This window comes from Haliotis asinina, chromosome 4 (genome assembly GCF_037392515.1).
Source record: "Haliotis asinina isolate JCU_RB_2024 chromosome 4, JCU_Hal_asi_v2, whole genome shotgun sequence".
NCBI classification, from domain to species: Eukaryota; Metazoa; Mollusca; class Gastropoda; order Lepetellida; family Haliotidae; genus Haliotis; species Haliotis asinina.
This window is the reverse complement of record NC_090283.1, coordinates 67703385-67727003: the sequence shown is the minus strand read 5'-3', so window position 1 is coordinate 67727003 and position 23619 is coordinate 67703385. Positions and strand designations below refer to the sequence as shown.

General features: G+C 41.1%; 1 protein-coding gene across 1 annotated transcript; it reads left to right on the top strand.

Annotated features, from left to right (window-relative positions):
- Positions 1-286: 286 nt before the first annotated feature.
- LOC137281807 (protein O-mannosyl-transferase TMTC4-like) lies at positions 287-19427 on the top strand. Its single transcript, XM_067813425.1, has 15 exons — positions 287-403; positions 781-868; positions 3269-3381; positions 3886-3990; positions 5796-5957; positions 7216-7418; positions 10002-10182; positions 11736-11792; positions 12251-12322; positions 15105-15181; positions 15987-16094; positions 16780-16921; positions 17406-17520; positions 18708-18890; positions 19197-19427. Exons 1-15 carry the CDS (start codon positions 293-295, stop codon positions 19346-19348), a joined length of 1869 nt encoding a protein of 622 aa, XP_067669526.1. The 5' UTR covers positions 287-292; the 3' UTR covers positions 19349-19427.
- The last annotated feature ends 4192 nt before the right edge of the window (positions 19428-23619 follow it).

Genomic DNA, 23619 nt, shown 5'->3' with positions numbered 1-23619 from the left:
GTCGCTGATTTGACAGTTTGGCTGTATCATAATTGGTTGCAGAGCTTAGTAATTGGTGACAGATTGATCCTGTACATGTTACTAACCATCACTCAACAGTGTGCCAAAATTTGCACGAAAGGAACTTGTTGCCATTCTTAAAATGTTCATCTTGTTGCTAATAACGAGACTGTTCCGTTCCAGGTGGAACTACGCATGGGCAGGTGGACTACATCCCATGGGCTTCCACGTTGTCAACATCGTCCTGCACGGCTTGGTGTCGGTCATCTTCCTGGCAGTATTCTCTGTCCTCATGTCTGGTTACCAGGTGGACCAGGAATCTGCCAGGCCGGTGTTTGCCTCGCCCCGAGCTGCTCTCCTGTGTGCTGTGTTGTTTGCTGTGCATCCAATCCACACTGAGAGCGTGAGTAATCAACATCATCATAACCATCAGGAGAATCCTGACCATTGCTTGTTACAGAAATGTTCTGCAAGAAAGACAAACATTCATCCCAGTTTGCAAATTGAACAAAATAAAATGTTCATCTTTTCGGGGAGAAAGGAATAGACATACATTTTAGTCTGTTTCTGGCAAAGGGTTATTACAACTATCAGCTTTAGAAATAAATCAAAATGGTTCCCAGTCAGGTAACTGTATATGGTTTATGAAACAGCAATATTTAAAAGCAGTATGCAATATGGGTGGGGTTACTTCTGAAAACCAGTTTGGTGACGTTTGAACTAGAACAATTCCCCGATCATGAAGCATCACATGCTAACCTTGACCTTGCTGTGTTCCAGGTTGCAGGGGTCGTAGGTCGGGCTGACCTGCTGTGCGCCTTGACCTTCCTTCTATCATTCCTCATGTATGCGAGGGCCTGCCTCTCACGTAAGACGGGATGCATTTACTAGCAAATAATCACAGTTTACTATTAAGCAATCGTCCATGTACATGGTGCCCATATCCAGGCACATTGCTTGCACACGTCGCTACGTACATTACCATCCCCTGTCATGGGGCACTGTCACACTTTCCCTAAGGATCATACACCCATGCTGCCTGTTAGGCGCAACAAAATCAACACTCACAGTACCAGCACATCCTCAAGGGTACCCATTTTACAGCTGGGTGAACTTAGACAATGTGGATGTCAGTATCTCGTCGAAGGATGCTAAGCAAATGTGTCCACGTCAGAACTAGGCGTTCCCATCGAACATTGAGCACGGACCTTCAGGGTGAGGGTTTCTGCACTATTGGGCTCCATTAAAGTTGTCACTCTTCATTAGGCGATGAAGGTCAGATGACTATAGATTCTAGTAGATGTGTCCTACTGTCCATCATTTACCATGACAAGTTCCTGTGAATCCCCCTGTATTCTGAATCATCCTAAAGCCGATCGACGCGCCTAGCGTTTGTGAAACACAGCTTTGTGTCTGTCTAAGGATTTCAAAGTTGTTAACCTTGATTCATCTCAAATCATGTGCCTAACGACTAGTGGTCCAGCACTGCAACTCTTGGCACCAACACCCTTAAAGTGTCTGTTCGTCATCGTGGGACGACAGTGGCTGCTGGCATACAGGTTTCTTCTGTCCACTGCCCTCCCTCTCTAGATGTGTGGCTCTATGAAGTTCCATGAAACGTCGTGACACAGTCGTTCTGATGCAACATTTTGCGTTGTTTGTCTGTCGATATCGAGATTGTAGTCTGAGAATTATTAATGACGTTAGAACTCGAGACAGAATAACCTGTTTTGTTCCAACTTCCACCACGTCCCGTTTTCGTATTGCATGTTAAAGATCTGGTGCAGGACATTCGAACAATATCAGAACCATTTCACTCTTGTTTTTATCAAGAAATGTACAGCAATACACTTGCACTTTTCACTGTAAATATTTAACTTCACACAGTGTTCACACAATGAAAATCCGCATTTAACTGTTACGAGGGGATGTCAATAAGTTTTGAGCCTTGCATAGAAAAACATGAAATATTGGTATGAACCACATCTATTTTCCAACATAGTCCCCTTGTGAGTCAAGACACTTGGCGCTGATGCCATCTCTGTAGAAGGCGCCATTTCGGTCCTCAAACCAAGCCTCAGTGGCAGCATGAGATCATTATCATCCTGAAATCTACGACCACGCAAGTGTTTCTTGAGATTTGGGAACAGATGGTAATCACTTGGTGCCAGGTCTGGAGAGTAGGGAGGATGGGGCAAGATTTCGTACCCGCATTCCTGGACAGCAGCGGCTCCAACGCGAGAGGTGTGTACTGGAGCATTGTAGAATACCACGTCTGATCTTGCCCCGGCGCTTCTCCTTGATTGACTGTCGCACTTGCCTCAACACGTTAGCGTAATATTCCCCATTCATTGTTCTTCCTTTTGGTAAGTAATCTATGTGGATGACGCCTTTGCTATCCCAGAAGACTGTCGCCATTACCTTCGGCTCTGGTCTGCAGGCTTTGAACTTTTTTGGTCCTGGGAGAAGTGACATGTTTCCATTCCATGGATTCTTGTTTGCTCTCAGGATCATAGTGGTAGATCCAGGTTTCATCACAGATTACTAGCCTAAAGTGAAAATCTTCTGGATTCTCGTTGTATCTGGTTAGCATGGAGTTGCTTATGGTGACCCTTGTTTGCTTCATTTCATCTGTAAGCATTTTTGGCACCCATCCTGCGCACACCTTAGACATGACGAGATGCAGAATTGTCTCGATGGATCAGTGTGAAATGTTTGTGGACTTCCCTAACTCGTGGAGTGTGATTCGACGATTTTCCAGCACAAGTCTATGCACACTGTCAATGTTTTCCTGACTAGTGCTTGTTGTTGGGCGACCTGGATTGGGGTCATCTTCAAGACTCTTTCTACCATGCTTAAATTCATTGACCCATCGTTTGATGGTAGCAGATGAAGGGGAAGACTTCCCATAAAGTGCTGAAAGACTTTCTTCAATGTTCTTCGCCGAGTTTCCTTCAAGAACTAAAATCTTGATTACCGCTCTATACTCAATTTTATTCATTTTCACTGCCGTGAGGGGGGTCTCTTTCTGTCAATATGAGCTGTTCAATAACTTCTGAGAGTAGGATACCAAACTTATATATCACATCAGCTACACCCTAAGGTTCAAAGTCGTACCACAGGCTGTGACACCTGGGTATGAATAATGCTCAATGCTCAATGCTCAAAACTTATTGACATCCCCTCGTATTTACATATCACGTGCATGAAGTACATTTTTAAGATTATTAATATTATTTTTATTGCAAACGCTGTTCCGGTATTACAGCTTCATGTTTGGTCAGCTACCGTCCCGAGTCCTTCTCCCTGGTGTCTATCATAGCCAGTATATGTCTGTGTGTCGTGTCCACCTTCTGTAAGGAGCAGGGCATCACTGTCATAGTAAGTAGTCTCATGCCTGGTCAGCAACCGTCCCGAGTCCTTCTCCCTGGTGTCTGTACTGGCCAGTATGTGTCTGTGTGTCGTGTCCACCTTCTGTAAAGAGCAGGACATCACTGTCATAGTAAGTAGTCTCGAAGATAAAAGACATGGCAATATAAACAACACATATATTGCATGAGAAGGTGACAACTCCAGTGATAAATGAATTATGGACTGTCGTCAAATGATCATGTGTTTATTGTTGGTCTTATCGCTATGTGTTTCGTGTTGATCATACCGTCATATGTCCACGATTGGTCATATCGTTATGTGTTCGTCAGATTATTATATGTCACATTATATTATATTATATGTTGGTCAGACATATTGTGTTCACTTTGGGTCAAATCATTACGTGTTCACTGTTGGCCACATGATTGTGTGTCCACTGTTCACGCTATTTAACAGGTGTATAACCAATTCATAGCAGGATTAGCCAATTCAGTCTCAGTGCTTTATCTGCAGGGCGTATGCAGTGTATTTGACATCATTGTTGTGTGCCGCCTTGATCCTTTCAAGTGGTTGCCACATATGAAGGTTGTGTTGGTCACACATCGTGCCAAGAGTAAGGTGAGATAACGACGTTTATCGGTTAAGCAAAACTAATTCATTTACCTATCAAATGTATGATTCCATCAGTTCGGACATTTTTACCATTTTCAGTTTCAGTTTAATCAAAAAGACTAGGAATGGTAAAAAACATAACTCAAACTACAGATATAAAACCACTATATCATGAAACAAAACACCCAAATTCATTTTTGTTTTTATATCAATGCAGACTTCACCATACAAAAGGAAATAATTAGGCAACAGCCGCATTTGTTTTGACTGAGCACATGCGATGAACTGGCTCATAAAATTAGTAAAAGACTTTCATACCATATGAATCTGGTATTGAATGGACATGTCTCAGACGCATAGCCAGTATTACCATCGCACAATCTGGTGTATTTGATGGTTGCATTGATTTGGAACATGACGTAACTGCATGCAAAAACATTGCGATTTTCTTTTCGTGCCCGGACAGAACGCACCCTATCAACGGAACGGAAGAAGAATGTCTCGCAAGGCCAAATACTGATTTTTCCATCAGTATCTTGATTAACCTCCCTGTAAGATCTCTTTTTAATTCTGAGTAATCGTCTTTGACCTCAAATACAGTCTGGTCATTCAGAGTCCTGACATTTGTGTCTCTCTGTCGAACACAACGTCCTGTTATGTCCCGTTGGTGTTCAATGGGATTGAGATTGGGACTCATGGCTGGCTATGGGATAGTCTCAACAGCATTCTGTGTCAAGAACTGGATGACAGCAGAGGCACTTCGAGGCCTGTCAGTGTCATCCATAAAGATAGATCTTGTGATTCCATGATGGCTATCAAAATGTGAGACAACAGTCCTCACAAGGATTCCCTGTTGCTGCCGACGCCAACTAAGGTTACCACGAATGGTATTAAGGTTACCACGAATGGTACTAAGACCCATACATCCTGATGCCATGACTTAACATCCCCGGGAGGATGTTAGATACTGCGGATAACCATAGCTGTGTCCACTTGTCTCCAGACACGCGTGGGACCACCCACTGTATGTACAGGCAAAGTCAACTGTCAGAAATGTGAACACGCCACCATGATGCAATGTTACAGTAAACAGGCTGATCATACCAGGCAAATGGTGATGCTCGGTGAGCTGACAGTGTTATACTCTTGATGGGGCTTCTGGTCATGCATGCTGCTTTCAACAGATCCCTGGCGGTCCTGCAGAAACTAGGTCTCCCTGTTAACCACTGTTGCCTTAACTATATACGTATGAGTCCCATAGACGGTGTCTGGCAAGTCTCAACGATGCTATAACCTCCCTTATTGTTTTTGTCAAGTCTTGGAAGACCTGCAACATCTTTGCTACCCTTGTGTTTGTTCGCGAGTCTTGAAATGATGGAAGGATTACACCCAGCTTGATGTCCAATTAGTCTGAAGGATTTCTCGTACCAATAATATGCGACCTTGTAGCCTTTGACAATGTACGACATACCATGATAATTATGATACTAGTATTCAATACTAGGATATTCAATCCAATTGAAAAGAGAAAAAATGTGACATTTTATCAATAGATGTTAGGTATGACATTTCACGTGCTTTGTTCGCCGTTCCACGTGTATTGATTATCTCCACACAAAAACGACACACACAGCGACATAGAAAAACCCTAATAAACCGTTAGAAATGTGTTCTTCATTTACAGAATTATAGGCCCAAAGTCAGAGATGAACGAGGTGTTGCTTAATTACTTTCTATGTGTATGTATGGACCATTTCATATGGACCATTATTGGGTATCACATACGCTGTGGCATATTTTTTTTACAACAGGACATGGCTCCATGGAGAAAAGGTCTCATCAAGCGTCACCTCATCCTTATCCTGACAGGCGTGTCACTGCTCATCACCCGGATAAGGATCATGGGTTCAACAACACCCTTATTCTCAGAGAATGATAATCCACATTCATTTGTCAATGACATGATATCAAAAGTGAGGTGAACGATGGTTTGACCAATGTTTTAGCGCGGTCATAGACGGGAGGAAATCACTTGCGTAAATACATTTATTTCGGGGATCTGGGATGTCTCGAATTCTTGTTAGCATTTCGTAATGATTTACACATTCTGTACATAATGCCCTCACATTTCATCACTAGCAGGCTGTGGTATGGATTTGGGACCAATGTACGGGAAAGTCACGTCAGACGACAAAACCCATCTGCCTCGGAGTTTGCCATCAATATAACTGGTCTGTCGTGCAAACAAACCTTTATTTGCTCATTCGCCAGATATAGCTAGAATATGTTTTACTCGAATATGACCCATTGTACAAGGTATTCAATGTACTTATCCACAATAATATGTGATACTGTAGACCTATAACTTCAATTCTATTCATTTTCCAAAGCATATATTCATTTATAAAATAAAAATTACAGCATTGTGTCACTTCATTTTTAATGATAAATACTATGATGTAGCGCCAGTTCCTAATCACAAAGCGACCTGATCAAATCGCATCACATATTCACATATATACAGAGCGTCAGAAGAGGTGTAGATTTAGTCCAGATTTAAACACAAAAATCGAAGGTGCACTCTTGAGGTAAAATGGGAGAGAGTTCCACAACGAAGTAGCAGTAGGAGATAAGGATAAAGTTCTGAAAGGTTCTGGTCTATGTTCTGGTACAGTTACGAGCGGTTGATCAGGTGATCGGAGATTTCTAGAGGGCTTGTAGTGGTGAAACATCTCAAAATAGGTAGGAGCAGCGTGAAGAGACTGGAAGACTACAGAAAGAATCTATGAGTCAATCCTCTAGCGGACGCTCAGCCAACGCAGTGACTTCAAGGCGAGGGAGATATGACAATGAAGCTCAGATCTGATTACTATACGAGAAGCTCTGTTCTGTATCGCCTGCAGTCTGTTCAGCTTGTTTTGTATCATAATACATAAACCCAACAACCCCCTTTGCACAATGCGGAGTTACGTCAGTGCTTTCTGACTTGAACATTAATAAAAGGACGATGGATTGTAATCCCATTTGTTAAATAGTAAATAGAATTCAATAACTCCCAGTATTGGGGTTCCATCTTCAACTTCTAAGGGTATTAGGGATATTAAAACTTACTAAATACGTAATTTGAGTACACGAGTAGGTACATATGTGAAAACCCACATATTTAGTCATTATACGATTTCCTGTAATTCTTGTCCAGTTTATACAATTACATGAAGCAAATCATTTCAGATTTTAAACTACAACTACCTTTATGCAATGAACGCTTGGTTGCTGCTGAATCCATGGTGGCTGTGTTTTGATTGGTCAATGGGCTGTATACCTGTCATCACCTCTTTGGCTGATCCCAGAGCACTGGCAGTGATAACTCTCTGGATTGTGTTTGGTGCCTTGCTGTATTGTTGTTTACATGGAGAACTCACAAAGGTTCGCAGGTAAGTCGTATAATCTAGAACTGATAATATTCAAATTCTTTGTTGGATAGGATGTGTTCACTGTGACGGAGCTAGACGACTGACGACGCGGTCCTCACAGGCTTGGACTGGGGTTGCCAGTGACCTGAGTAACTGGATTTTAGCGGGATGGGACTTCCTTCATTTTTATTTATTTAATTAATTTTATCTATATACGTACAATACATGAAATGCCATATCATCAAGAACAACACGTGCATTTGTTTCACTGTTCCAACTACAGCGTTTATCCCCCTGTAATACAGACCAGTAATAGCGATTTGAAACTATGATCGTCTGTTACATAACTTTTGAGTTGAAGTTGAATTGGATTATGAACTTTAAATGTGAAACTGACAAGGTAATATTGTGAGGATTGGCAATCTTAAATTCACTTTAATCGATTTAGCTTTTTGTCTAAACTGAAATTCATCGGTACATTTTCACGGTAAACAGGCTATGGGCAGATCTTGAGTATATTTTGAACGTGTGACATCACATAAGATCAGTTCCAGTAACTCTTTCTTCGGTATTTGGTGAAACAACAAAACACAATAGAATGTGCACGATGCAGTAATTATTGCATACTATAATTCTTTATGTGTTGTGAATAAATTAGGTGTGAAACACAAATCTGCAGATACTCTGCTACATAATTCTTATTTACATAAATACATCTTGTCAGTGATATTGTATACATGCTTCAGTGGGTATTGTGTTTGAGCCCCAAGGCCGCTCTGTGTCAGATGCGTGCCTGAACAATGAATAAGGTATCGCCTCTCACCTCTTGATAAAACCGTCATTACTTCAGTCAGACATTTAAATAGCTGTGAGCTGCCAGATATACAACCCGACAAATACACATGTCTCCCATCAAATCAGAAGACTCCTAAAACACTAAGCAGGTACTGACACCATCTTCTCTGGCTGTCCAACCCTCAGGACTACCCTCTAAGCCAATGGCCGTAAGCCACTCTCCAGCATGCAGCCCCAAAGGGAATGATTTATAACATCAATGTGAATGTGGTGGTTCATATGTAGGTGAAACCTCTCGCCACGTCGACACCCTCCTAAAAGAACCTAAAACCTCTACAACCAAGGCAGACAGCAAATCAGCCCTCTCAGATCATCAACAAACATTCCCCACTCATCAAATCAAGTTCGATATCAACCAAAAATCAGGAAATTGCTAAAAGGAAACTGTTTGAAGCCATCGAAATCCGCCGCCACAAGCCTTTGACCAAAAGAGACCAAGGATACTGCATACCATCGGCCTGTGAAGAACTGATCAAACTATAGACAATCTAAGCATTGTGTCTATTTCTTGGTACTACTTAATCCCCACTGACTTCATCACTACTGTTATTTGTTGTTTCAGTTCCAATTATGTACCACTTGTTTATTGTATTATATACTGTTGTTCATGTTAATTTGCTGTTTGTCACAACATAACGTGCTTATAAAGCTTGTCACTATTTGGTTATATTCACGTTTAGCTTAATAACGATGTAAGAATTTACATCAAAACGTCGCTAAAAAGGTGCAATCCATAAAATTAAACCTTGTATGTTTCTTTTTGAAGGAAGGGGAATATTTACACTCAGTAACTGCAGTCACTAGCGTTACAGAAGGAACACATTGAATTTCCTATCTGGTTGATATCAATGAGGTTAATCTACCTGTTACATATACGGCACCATATCTTTCAATTTTGGTACGTCTGCCATGACTTCAGCACAGTCGACCAGTTTCATTCACTGGTCTAGGGACAACAGAATACCCTTTGCAATAGATATCTCCCATCTGTACATTTATTTCCCAGTGGCTGAGATCCACACCATGCTCATCCAATGTGGCATGTGCTAGCCCCAACATGTGCATAAGAACCAGTGAGCAGACTTCATGATGCCTTCTGGATCACACTGGTGAATTCCAGCAAGTTTCAGACTCAACACAATGCCTCGTTCTTTTGGGTAGGACTCTCCACCCGTGTGAACTCCATATTTTCAGATGTGAACGTTCAGTACATCACTCCATGTCTTCTCCGTTACATACACACGCCCATGTGACATTTGGCAGTAGGATCGGGAGTCTTATGACCCAGACAACTGCTTCTGTCTCTCCACATTCCTCCAAAGTGTTAGAGAAGAGGGAATAGCCTTATTGGTCATTTAAAAAGAGGTTTTGAGATTTGTCGATAAGCACAACTTTCACGTGACAATGAAGGACTTCAAACTGCACCAGTTTATCAACCATGTATGGTGTTCTCCTTTTAATGTTTATCAACATACATGGCGTCCTCTTTGTCAGCCAGCAATTGCCAGCATTGTCAAATTTCGAGAAAACAGATAAGGACTGAACTCATAAAAGACATCTTAGAAACATCATGTTTCTGTGTTTTGAGATGGCAAATATCTTTTATTTGGAAAACATAACACAGCTCGCCTTGTCTCCTTAAATACCATGTTTCTTTCCTTTTGAAAGTAATATAAGTATCCCCAAAACACGCCCAGTCCTAACCTCTACTTGTCTGCACACAGTCTCCAGTTCTCTGTCTGCGTGCAGGATCCTGATAACGTCCCTGGCAATGTTGTGTGTTCCCTTCCTGCCAGCCAGCAACCTGTTTTTCCGTGTGGGCTTCGTGATCGCAGAGAGGATTCTGTACCTGCCCTGTGCTGGCTTCTGTATGTTGGTGGTGCTCGGGGCCAGACAGATCTGCCTTCATCTCCATAATGACAATAAAAAGGTGAACTCATTAGAATCTGCTTGTTGGAGGTAATTTTACAACATTTCTATTGTTAAAACTAGTTCTTTTTAGCAAATTAGTTACTAGAATAGTTTGAAGCGCTTTGAACCCAGACTCGAATGGTTGACTTGTCTAAGTGTAACCTACTTGTGCCGTACTCTCTCAAGTAGTTAGGTTTGAAATCCCACTTTAAGCCCTCTAAGTGATATATTCGCTTAAAATCAAAATACGTATAGCGTGTTTTCCTTTTACCGGTAGAGTCTAGTTTCGATCTACTGGTCGCGGTTTCAGTCAGTTTCAACAGTGTCACAGCTAAATATGTCGTCTGTTAAAAGTAGTCTGTTTTCCTTATGCCTTATAATCTAATCTCTGATGTAAATACAAACAGATCCTAATGAAGTGATTAGTATGCCTCGTGTTGTGTGTTGATAAGTACTGTATATGGCCTTTATTCTAAATACAAACAGATCCTAATGAAGTGATTAGTATGCCTCGTGTTGTGTGTTGATAAGTACTGTATATGGCCTTTATTCTAAATACAAACAGATCCTAATGAAGTGATTAGTATGCCTCGTGTTGTGTGTTGATAAGTACTGTATATGGCCTTTATTCTAAATACAAACAGATCCTAATGAAGTGATTAGTATGCCTCGTGTTGTGTGTTGATAAGTACTGTATATGGCCTTTATTCTAAATACAAACAGATCCTAATGAAGTGATTAGTATGCCTCGTGTTGTGTGTTGATAAGTACTGTATATGGCCTTTATTCTAAATACAAACAGATCCTAATGAAGTGATTAGTATGCCTCGTGTTGTGTGTTGATAAGTACTGTATATGGCCTCTATTCTAAATACAAACAGATCCTAATGAAGTGATTAGTATGCCTCGTGTTGTGTGTTGATAAGTACTGTATATGGCCTCTATTCTAAATACAAACAGATCCTAATGAAGTGATTAGTATGCCTCGTGTTGTGTGTTGATAAGTACTGTATATGGCCTCTATTCTAAATACAAACAGATCCTAATGAAGTGATTAGTATGCCTCGTGTTGTGTGTTGATAAGTACTGTATATGACCTCTATTCTAAATACAAACAGATCCTAATGAAGTGATTAGTATGCCTCGTGTTGTGTGTTGATAAGTACTGTATATGGCCTCTATTCTAAATACAAACAGATCCTAATGAAGTGATTAGTATGCCTCGTGTTGTGTGTTGATAAGTACTGTATATGGCCTTTATTCTAAATACAAACAGTTCCTTATTCCTGTTTGAAATATGTTTTAAAATCTTTAATACAAACAGTTCCTTATTCCTGTTTGAAATATGTTTTAAAATCTTTAATACAAAATGTTCCTTAGGAAGTGATTAATATAACACTTAGTTTGTGTAGATTAAATTTCGATATGTGTCTTTAAACTTAACTAAACAACGTGAGACATAATGTCCAGTGTTGAGCTAAGTTACAGATTCTCATATCATACAATTTATGTTATACTTTATATCTTGACTGAGCTGTAACTTCTCATGTTATCCTATTGTTTGTGTTACAGTATATGTCCACGGGGTTAGCTTTCCTAGCAGTGATATTTCTCATACGTTCATTTGAAGTAAGTCTGCTTTCACTCTCCATACTGCAGGCGAGTGAGTGCGTGTGTGCGTGCGTGAGTCAGCGATTTTTACCGATGTTCTGGACATATCACGGACGGTGAGTTCACATATTTTATCATGTGGAAATGGAACTCTAACCACTGGGTCACACCACCACTACAACAATGATGTCTGTTACTAGGTACACCAGGACGCTAATGTTCTTGCATTGTCTGTTCTACCCAGTCTTGTCATAACATTGTTGGCCAGGCTACATATGAATACTGACAGACCTTTACCATGGCAAACTTGGGAATTGGGGAGAAATTTATTCTAGCAAACTGTTTGAGAGATTGTTCCATTTGGCTTAGATGGCTTTTTCGCAGGATACATGTTGGACGTCCGTGGAAGAAACGTGTGTTCTTGAATAAAACATTCTGTCTCAACGAAATTTCAATCTTTCTTTGCTTTGTTTCAGAGAAGCAAGGAATTTAAGGAGGAATTAACCTTGTATACATCGGCTGTTAAGGTCTGTCCCCTGAATGCCAAGGTATGTTGAGCAGTCAATAACTCCTGTGTACACATGCGACACTTATGGTACAAGAGAAGTAAGCAGGAATTAGAGTTGTTCCCCTTGGAAGAATGTCATCCGTCTTCACACGGCTTGACATTAATGAAGATGTGACGTATATTACATTTGAACGAATATCGCTTTACGCTACAGTATCACAGTGGTCTTACATTGATATAAGCTACAGTATCACAGAGGTCTTACATTGATATAAGCTATAATACCACAGTGGTCTTACATTGATATAAGCTACAATATCACTGTGACCGTACAGTGTACATGTTTTACGATACAATATTGCAGTGACCGTATATTGTACATGTTTTACGCTACAATATCACAGTGGTCTTACATTGATATAAGCTACAATATCACAGTGGTCTTACATTGATATAAGCTACAATATCACAGTGGTCTTACATTGATATAAGCTACAATATCACAGTGGTCTTACATTGATATAAGCTACAATATCACAGTGGTCTTACATTGATATAAGCTACAATATCACTGTGACCGTACATTGTACATGTTTTACGATACAGTATTGCAGTGACCGTATATGGTACATGTTTTACGCTACAGTATCACAGTGGTCTTACATTGATATAAGCTACAATATCACTGTAACCGTATGCTGTACATGTTTTACGATACAGTATTGCAGTGGCCGTATATTGTACATGTTTTACGCTACAGTATCACAGTGGTCTTACATTGATATAAGATACAATATCGCTGTGACCGTACATTGTACATGTTTTACGATACAGTATTGCAGTGACCGTATATTGTACATGTTTTACGCTACAGTATCACAGTGGTCTTACATTGATATAAGCTACAATATCACTGTGACCGTACAGTGTACATGTTTTAGGATACAGTATTGCAGTGACCGTATATTGTACATGTTTTACGCTACAGTATCACAGTGGTCTTACATTGATATAAGCTACAATATCACTGTGACCGTACATTGTACATGTTTTACGATACAGTATTGCAGTGACCGTATATTGTACATGTTTTACGATACAATAACACAGTGACCGAATAATGTTAAAGGCTACAATAACCCAGTGACCGAATAATGTTAAAGGCTACAATAACTCAGTGACCGAATAATGTTAAAGGCTACAATAACACAGTGACCGAATAATGTTAAAGGCTACAATAACACAGTGACCGAATAATGTTAAAGGCTACAATAACACAGTGACCGAATAATGTTAAAAGCTACAATAACACAGTGACCGAATAATGTTAAAGGCTACAATAACCCAGTGACCGAATAATGTTAAAGGCTACAATAACTCAGTGACCGAATAATGTTTAAAGCTACATTAACACAGTGACCGAATAATGTTAAAGGCTACAATAGCACAGTGACCGAATAATGTTAAAGGCTACAATAGCACAGTGACCGAATAATGTTAAAGGCTACAATAACACAGTGACCGAATAATGTTAAAGGCTACAATAACCCAGTGACCGAATAATGTTAAAGGCTACAATAACTCAGTGACCGAATAATGTTAAAGGCTACAATAACACAGTGACCGAATAATGTTAAAGGCTACAATAACACAGTGACCAAATAATGTTAAAGGCTACAATAACACAGTGACCGAATAATGTTAAAAGCTACAATAACACAGTGACCGAATAATGTTAAAGGCTACAATAACACAGTGACCGAATAATGTTAAAGGCTACAATAACACAGTGACCGAATAATGTTAAAGGCTACAATAACTCAGTGACCGAATAATGTTAAAGGCTACAATAACACAGTGACCGAATAATGTTAAAGGCTACAATAACACAGTGACCGAATAATGTTAAAGGCTACAATAACACAGTGACCGAATAATGTTAAAGGCTACAATAACCCAGTGACCGAATAATGTTAAAGGCTACAATAGCACAGTGACCGAATAATGTTAAAGGCTACAGTAACACAGTGACCGAATAATGTTAAAATCTACAATAACACAGTTGCAGTGCCGAGTATCAATCCTCGCCCTCGACACACCTTCGAGTATAATGTGAAAGGCAAAGCACTGGTTGATACAATGAATGTAACCATATCACATTGTCAGTCAGATCAAACATTAACCACCCTTCTCAGCACGCTGCCGTTAGAAAACCTTCACGGTTCACACATGGCATAATAAATAATCCATCATTTTAACGTGTTTGTTTTTTGTTTCAAAAACACATACCTTGAGTATTTTCAAAAGATCATAAACAGGAACGGAAATTTCTTCCAACCAGAACGGTGAACCCATGCGCCCCAAATCAATACTTTTATGGCATCCTGTTCCGTGTTTAAATACTGATAATTGAAATGTTTTAATTGCGCGACAAAGTTATTAATTATCAGCCTCCCCCCCCCCCCCCCCCCCCACACACACACACACACATATATATATAGCGAGAGAGCATGCTAGATCTGAGTTAAAACCAACATGGCATAAGAAATATATCGACAGAAAACAATGCAATATAAAAACAGGCAACAGCTCGCCAGCAACTGAAGATAGATCACCATACCAAGCATGATCTCAGCTGACTTCATGCCATAGTTTCAGGTGATGCCGAACATCTAACCGAACATTAAAACAAGTAGTTTACTATTAAAACATAAATGTTCAAGAGCTAAGAGCTATGAGGGGGAAGTATTCTGTCGCCAACATCCTGCACTTCATTATAACTAACTGAATGGTTGTCCTAACGACTACTATACATTTTACAGGTTCACTACAATATCGGGAAAATGCATCAGGACATCAACACTGACATTGCCACCAGTGAATACAGACTGGCTCTGAAGTATGTATATGTAGGATTAAACCAAAAGTCACTGTGTTCTGTAATCTGATTGGTTGAAAAACATGATCAAATGGTATTAGATTTCCGGAAACTGCAAGACTATTCACTGCGTATTAACACGCAGAAACCTCGCAAACAATTGTTTTGTCGAGTCATCAATAGCAGTGACGTCATTCAAATCATATTGTGACGTAAAGTTAGAATGACGTCACAAATGAGCAACTCCAGATGCTACTATGGGAACCAGCTGAAACGGCCAGCTGATGACACTTCACTGCTGTACTCGTTCTCGATGTAAACGAGTGCAGACAGTAAAACCCTTTGGTTTACTTTTGTGTTTACAATGTCGATAAACATCATGTGTTGGCCAATTTCCGGGTGTTATTGAGTATTTGAAGCACGGGAATATTTCATTTGAAACCTCCGGCTGACGCAGTCGGTTCCAAATGCATTCCCGTGCTTCGCCAACACATGATGTTTATCTTCTAATTAAACACATCCAAGGCGACATATATAAGAAACACTCGTTCAAAGGATCGAATATATTGGATATGCCATAATCCAAGTAAACATCTGAAACAATGTCATCAGCAATTACACGTTTTAAAGAAACTTTTCTTAAAGCTTATGGAACGGAAGTAAAATATCGTAGAAGCTTTCTGCTTGAAAAGCGTTGTAGATTGTGGCTCAGGCTGTTAGCTATAGGTACTAGGGTTGCGTGTTCCGAATGATAAATAGGGTATTGTGTGTGAGAGATCGGCGGTATATCAGTTCTGAGTCAAATGTGAGCGATGTATATTGTCAGGTTGAACCCAAGGTATGTCTCTGCGTTGATCAACCTGGCACTGATACTCAGGAAGACAGGAGGCACGCTTGAAGCCGAGAAATTACTGGAGACAGCTGTCAGTGTTAGGTACTGTACCAAACTGAGTTCAGGTAAGGATTGACGTATCTATCAGCTTATGAAGACAGTGCCTCGCGTGCGCAAATTTCATGATCTTCTTCCTGAAGATAAAACAGGCAGGAGGGAAATCTCTGTATTCATGTTTTCCTGAATTGGTGGATGTTTCGTCATTTTGTGGATTTTAAAGTTTATCTATACTACTGTACATGCACACACACGCAAGTACGCACATATTCACACTCTGCCCCTCTTTCACACTGATACACACACGCGCACGCACACGCACGCACGCACACGCTCACAGAGGATATTGTGCGCATGTCATCATGTAGTATGTTAACAATACGAGTGCCTAACTGTTGGTAGTTCCGGAACGATAGCGAGGAATAAATCGATATTTAGGCATGAGTGTCGTACACGTAGTCTTATATGGGCACGATTATGATATTTTGTTTATTATTATTGAGTCGTCAAATTGGGGAATATAAACCCAAATCTACTTCCAAACATAGGCTGACTCCCCGAAGTCGACGTATGCAGAATGAAAGAAAGAAACGTGACGTCATAGCATTCTTCATGACGTCACGTCATCATGACAAAGTGATATTTTGCCCTAGGACATCCAGAGAAAAATACCAACCCCGATATTTTCGCCGTAATAAATGTTAATAATACAAGACAATGTACCCAACAGGAATAGCAGCGTCGATGCTTGGATGAATCTGGGGGTTGTCCAGTTCGAACTGAAGAAGAACGATTCAGCAGTTGCCAGCCTTACTGAATCAGTCCGACTTGACAATATGTGCTCAGAGTGCTACTTCAACCTAGGAAACATGGTAGGTCAGGGGACAGGTGAACAATATGTACTGGACAAAGTAATTTAGGAATATTGATATTTTTATGATTGATATTTCATCAGACTGTCAATGAATGAATAGATCATTATTCATAATTTCAAAATGTACAGTCATATATCCCTAACTAGTTTTGTTCAGTATGTTGGGTATCCTTTCACTACTACTCAGTCTGTCTCCCTTGCTCTAAATGACTCCTCCTCTCTCTCCCTTCCTCTCTCTAACTCATCGTCCCCTAAGTGTCTAGTCCTCTCTCTAATTCAGTCTCCCTTCTGTCTCTGTCTCTCTCTTTCTCTGTCTCTCTCTCTCTGTCTCTCTCTCTCCCTCTCTTCTCTCTCTCTCTCTTAACACGTGCATGACGCCCCTGTATATCTGAAGCACGCATCCAGACACTCTTAATGATTTGACATAAGATTCGAATTGTACCAGAATCAAGCATTGCATGTAAACAATGTCTGGCTTACAGTACCGAGACTTCGGCCGTCCGGCAGATGCCATTGCTGCTTGGCACAGAGCAACCCAGATTAGCCCGACATCGCCAGGGAGCTGGAGAAACTACCTTTTGCTACTGGAGGGTGTGGGTAAGAAATAAGCGTTACAGAAGGTCTAGTCGCACTATGAAGAGTGTAGATATATCACGGCCTATTGTGGGTAGATATATCACGGCCTAATGTGGGTTCAACGACATGACCGATTTAGTGAAATCCTGCTCAAAGCGCGCAATCTGATCATTATTACCCCGGTTAACTCAAGCTGTCTGCTAGACGCTGGAAGATTAGTATTTTTCACCGGGTACCCAGGTCCTGCTGGGTGAACGTACTCGCTTGCCTAGGGTGAGACCACATGTATCTTATGTGCTTCGTTGTGGGGCAGGACTGAAGTTCTAGAAACCGTCAGCTTTAAGCTTTTACCCATCCAAGATCTGTCCGAGCCCAACATTGCTTAACTTCAAATGATGTATGACCTGAACGCTATGCGCTATGTATATATAGACGTTTGCACGTGGTCCTGTGCATATCGCGCAGGTCATCGGTTAAAGATGATATACTATCGAAAAAAGAAGCGCATAGACTAGAAATCTATTGCGAAAATGTTGTATTCAAACATGCATCACTCGTCAACAAATAAACTTTAATGCATGAATTTTACACCAGTGTAGACGAAGGTAATGTCTATGCAACCAAGTGCATACTCTTAGATAACGGAGACGCTAAGCGCGATTGTAACAACGTATCACGACTCCGACGTCGGGTTTCCTAGCTCTCGGACAAATCTCTTTCAAGCTGTTCCGCAAGTTTGACCGTATATCCTCTAAAGTACAGGCACCCTAGTTCCAGTGAATGCTCTTTGCTGCACAGTTTTAACTGTGAGGTGATTTCTGTGGCGCTGTCACGGTGCGTTTCTAATCCTTGTAAGAAATCTCATCAAAATCAACATTTTCAGGTAATTTTTTTTTGTACTTGTGCAATTGTGTAAAATCATGTTATCAACACTTTGGTTACACATATTAGGATTATCTGAACACAATAGGTAATTAATAGATTTTTGAAAATACAAATCTCTTATGCGTTTCTTTTTGGGGTCGTATATATGTCATTGTATATACATTGTATATATATGATTATGGAGTGACATGCGACGGTATGCTTTTCAACTACGTGCATACGGACTTTATATGTGGTAACGAGACGAACATAAAACATACTCTACGTCATATTATGCACCTTAAATAACACTCACTCACTAACAATGACGTTCTCTTATTCAGAGAAGTACGACAAAGCTATTGAGGTTGGCAAGGAAGCATTAAAGGCACTGCCACGTGATATGGACCTGATATTCCGCCTGGCCAATATTTACATCATGGTGGATGAGTTCCAGGAAAGTGAGGACCTGTTCCTGGCTGGACTACAGATGGACCCACACAGTGCCAAGTTCCATCACAACCTTGGTAATATTGTATTGTGTTATTGTGTTTGTTTTACATAATGCGAATAGTTTCTTTGATACTGGAGTGCCACCATCCCCACCCCACAAGGTACACCCCCTTCCTCACCCTACATGCACACTCACACGTACACTCACACGCACACGCACACGCACACGCACACGATGGGTATAAAATTGGTGCCGTGTTCAGACCTTCCACGATGACTCACAGCATTATCTCTCCTTATATACCAAAAAGCTCTGTCTATGGAAGATCATCTGAAGCATTATGAAAGAACCTTAAAATGCTTGTAAACTGACTTTTCAGGTGTGCTGTATTACCGATGGGGGAGATACGAGAAGGCCCAGAAATCAGTAGCGCAGGCACGTCAGTTGGCACCACATGATTCTACCATCAGCTCCAACCTACAACTGATTAATAGAGAGCTTGTGGAACGCAGGGAGTCTTTATTGCCTTGAAGACGAATACCATCCTTGTATTTAGTTGAAGCAAAGCAACAGAACCCGAGGATACTGAATCAATAAACATCTAACACTTTTCCTGTCTGTGGTGTCTCACGTGTTTATATAGAGAATCTCACCCAGGTCTACTGATATCATATATATCAACACGAGTTGTTAAAGTAACAAATATCCGAGGCTTGCCTCGGATATTTTTACCTTTATCAATGAATGTTGATGTAATTAATATCAGTAGACACGAGGGTGAGATTCTATGTATCATCCAAAATCATTCTTAATTAGTATTCAATGAAAAATGTACATCTCTGAACACAGCACTGATATTAGATTTGCATTGCAACAATGCCATAGCATTTTGACGTCATCAAGTTCATGACGTCCTAGCATTGTCAGGGCATTGTGCAAAATCTACTGTCAAAGCGATATCTCCTAGAAGATGGCCTTAATGAAAACTACTTCCCTGCCCGAGGAGGAGTTGCTTTAATCCTGTCACAACGTGTGGCACCATACACACAACTGGTTGGTACAGATTACGGCTTTGTAACAGGTGCAGAGATACATATACCAAATAGTCAACCATTGGTGATATTGTCGGTGTACTTACCAGCAATAACGAAAACCCTTGAAAAACTTCCTGAGAGCAGTTGACGTCTTAGAGAGCTTGATGCAATCATTCTGTGAAGAATATACAGTTATTGTAATGGGTGACTTCAACACCAAAGTTACAGGGCCTAGATGTGACTTTCAGCCAGATTCCAGAAGTAGACGACTTCTTCACTTGTTGTCATCCTTCAACATGGTATCCATAGCCACACAGAGGGAGTGCCAAGGACCAAACTGGACCTTTTGTTCATATGATGGGGGACCTAAAACACCCATTGATCACGTGTTAGTATCACAGAATGACCTAATGAACGTAACTCATGCCAGAGTACTTGATGATCATGGATTCAATGTTTCGGATCATCACCCTATTGTATGTCAATTTGCATTAGATACTGCCTTGACGCACCGTATTGATAACGGAGTGAACCATAGAGTTGCATGGGACAAAGCTCGTGACCGTGATGTCATCCATGATTATACTTTTGCTGTGCCACATATCCTGTGGTCGTTGCCAGCTGTAGATGTTAACTGTGGTGAAGAGGGACTAAACATGTACTATGAGACAATTGTCGGCACTTTGAAAAACGCCGACTACCGACACCCTTCCTCTGAAACGGTTCCAAAAGCATCTAAAGCCCTACTGGACTGACTGCGTAAAAGTCTCCCACAGGGACATGACTAAGGCAAAAATAAGGTGGAAGCAAGAAGGACGCCCCAGAGGCATGCAACACAAATCATTCAAGGAGTACAAGATGAACAAAGACAAATTCAGGAAAAACATGAGACGTGCTGCAAATAATGTGATATCCCAGTGGATGAGTGACCTTGAGAAATCTTCTGAACTGAATCAAACAGCTTTCTGGCACCTTGTGAACCAAAGGTTGAAAGGGTCCAGTGACAAGGTGATCACGCCGATTCAAGTCGAAGGGGTCACATATAGCAACCCTGATGATGTGCTTGAAAAATGGGCTTCTCACTTCGAAACTGTGTTCCAGTCATTGGATAACTTGTCAGACAATGTCTTGATGAATGGAGAAGCAGTCCAAAGTTGTCTGACAAGTTGTGGAACCATACACTGAAGTCCACAGGGCAATATTAATCAGTTCACACCACAACTGATCTCTTAGAGGGAGTAAGTAATCACACTGCACGACAGCATGAACACGCGGATCACTATATGTCCGTCCACACTTCTCACACAGATACACAGCATCTTTAATGTCTCTGATGCTGGAACATACTTGCACGAGGAACTTGGACGAGGTTCGGTACAGGTGGTCTTCCCGAGACAATGTCCATGCTGATGGACACACAGATCTCTGTGTATCTGTGAGAACCACTGGAGATCTGGATCAACTGTTATCCTATCAGTCCAGGAGGAGGAGTGGAACTTCCAAACAGCAGCTTTCACACTTCGCTTCCACGATGCCTTATGTGGAAAGATGCCAGTTGACAAGTAGACTTCTAGCACATTTATCAAATTATACCATAGCCATAACCGTCCACAGTTTTCCTTTAACTCCACTATCATACAACTTTTTCCGCAACCCATCATCAAGTTCAACACTACCTTGAGCGGGGTCACTCATCCACTGGGATATCACATTATTTGCAGCACGTCTCATGTTTTTCCTGAATTTGTTTTTGTTCATCTTGTACTCCTTGAATGATCTGTGTTGCATGCCTCTGGGGCGTCCTTCTTGCTTCCACCTTATTTTTGCCCTAGTCATGTCCCTGTGGGAGACTTTTACGCAGTCAGTCCAGTAGGGCTTTAGATGTTTTTGGAACCGTTTCAGAGGAAGGGTGTCGGTAGTCGGCGTTTTTCAAAGTGCCGACAATTGTCTCATAGTACATGTTTAGTCCCTCTTCACCACAGTTAACATCTACAGCTGGCAACGACCACAGGATATGTGGCACAGCAAAAGTATAATCATGGATGACATCACGGTCACGAGCTTTGTCCCATGCAACTCTATGGTTCACTCCGTTATCAATACGGTGCGTCAAGGCAGTATCTAATGCAAATTGACATACAATAGGGTGATGATCCGAAACATTGAATCCATGATCATCAAGTACTCTGGCATGAGTTACGTTCATTAGGTCATTCTGTGATACTAACACGTGATCAATGAGTGTTTTAGGTCCCCCATCATATGAACAAAAGGTCCAGTTTGGTCCTTGGCACTCCCTCTGTGTGGCTATGGATACCATGTTGAAGGATGACAACAAGTGAAGAAGTCGTCTACTTCTGGAATCTGGCTGAAAGTCACATCTAGGCCCTGTAACTTTGGTGTTGAAGTCACCCATTACAATAACTGACTGACAGTTGCAGATGAAGTGTCACTATCACGGGTCCACGACTAAATGAAGCTAGATTACACTCGAAGTCCTTTATAAACAACTCCCCTCGTGTTCAAAAAACAGCAGAGCGTGGTTACGATCCATGGTCCTCTGGGTGATGAGCCCAGTGCGCTTCCACTGCGCCACTCTGCTGTACTTGCATCTGCCGTTTTGTTGAGACATTTATATCAACCAATGACAACCAAATAGTCACAAATACATTCATTCCATCACTTAAACATGTAAATCCACATGACTACCCCGCCGGGCCATCTCTGCCCGATGTACTCCTACCAGGGCCAAGTACGGACAGTTTGGAGACCATTCACTCCAAGGATTATCCTCTACGTCCCAGTTCTTGAGAATGACACCACACTGAACACACTTGCAAGCGTCTCCTCTGAGCATGTACACAAATCCTGCCCGGGCCAAATGACTAGGACTGAAACGAATTCAGCCGTTCTAGGAACTGTGTTTGAGGTTTGAGAGGGATACTGTCCATACATAGGTACCTATCATCATCACATTCGGTCTTGTCTGTCTCTAGTCCCAGCAATGCCATGGCCTGTATCTCTCCGCATTCCTCCAGGACTTTGCAGAACAGGGCTTATGCTTGGGGGCCTCATCTAGGTAATATGGACAGTTCTCTGACCCGATCAAAAGACGGTTTCTCAATAATCTCAGCTTTCATGAATATGGTAAGCACTCCATACTGTACCAGTCTGTCGACCACCTCTTCTACTCTCTGTATCGCTTGCACGAGGCCAGAATAATTCTTCCTCAGGTTATCAAGGGCTTCCATCTTCCATCTTCAAGAGGGAGAGACCCCTGGATATCGTTTGAGTATTCAGGAATGAAACTGATGCATAATCCGAAATGAAAGGGTTTTATATAGGTAAGACATGAAACCGGTTAATCAGTCTTTATGGTTGCTATGCGTCTACACCCATCACTGTGAGGACCGCTCAAGGTCGTGGTGAAAAATAAGGTTAGTGTTTTCCAAGGTCATTGACGAAATGAGGTCACGCAGGTGTTTGATGATGTCATTTTTCTGCTATTTGAGCCCCTATACAACATCTGAACTCCTGTTTACATGGAAACAGGGCTCCAGTCCTATCTGGGACTTTATCAATGCACAACCTTGCATGTGTCATCATTGATTTTCAGTTCATGCATTCATATATGTCATCATCACTCTTTGTCATTTACGCGCAGGTTCAACACAGATAACCGAGACTAGTTGGATGTTTTGTTGTGAGTGAGTGCATGAATGATTTGAGAATATGCTGCATCTATGACTATTCCAGTTATAGGTCGTT

Excerpts from the sequence above, each read along its gene's own strand:
- LOC137281807 (XM_067813425.1), top strand. The coding sequence starts at position 293 with ATGTCTGGTTACCAGGTGGACCAGGAATCTGCCAGGCCGGTGTTTGCC. Across the intron at positions 3,382-3,885 it reads AGCAGGGCATCACTGTCATA|GGCGTATGCAGTGTATTTGA; the intron begins GTAAGTAGTCTC and ends CTTTATCTGCAG. Across the intron at positions 18,891-19,196 it reads CAAGTTCCATCACAACCTTG|GTGTGCTGTATTACCGATGG; the intron begins GTAATATTGTAT and ends CTGACTTTTCAG.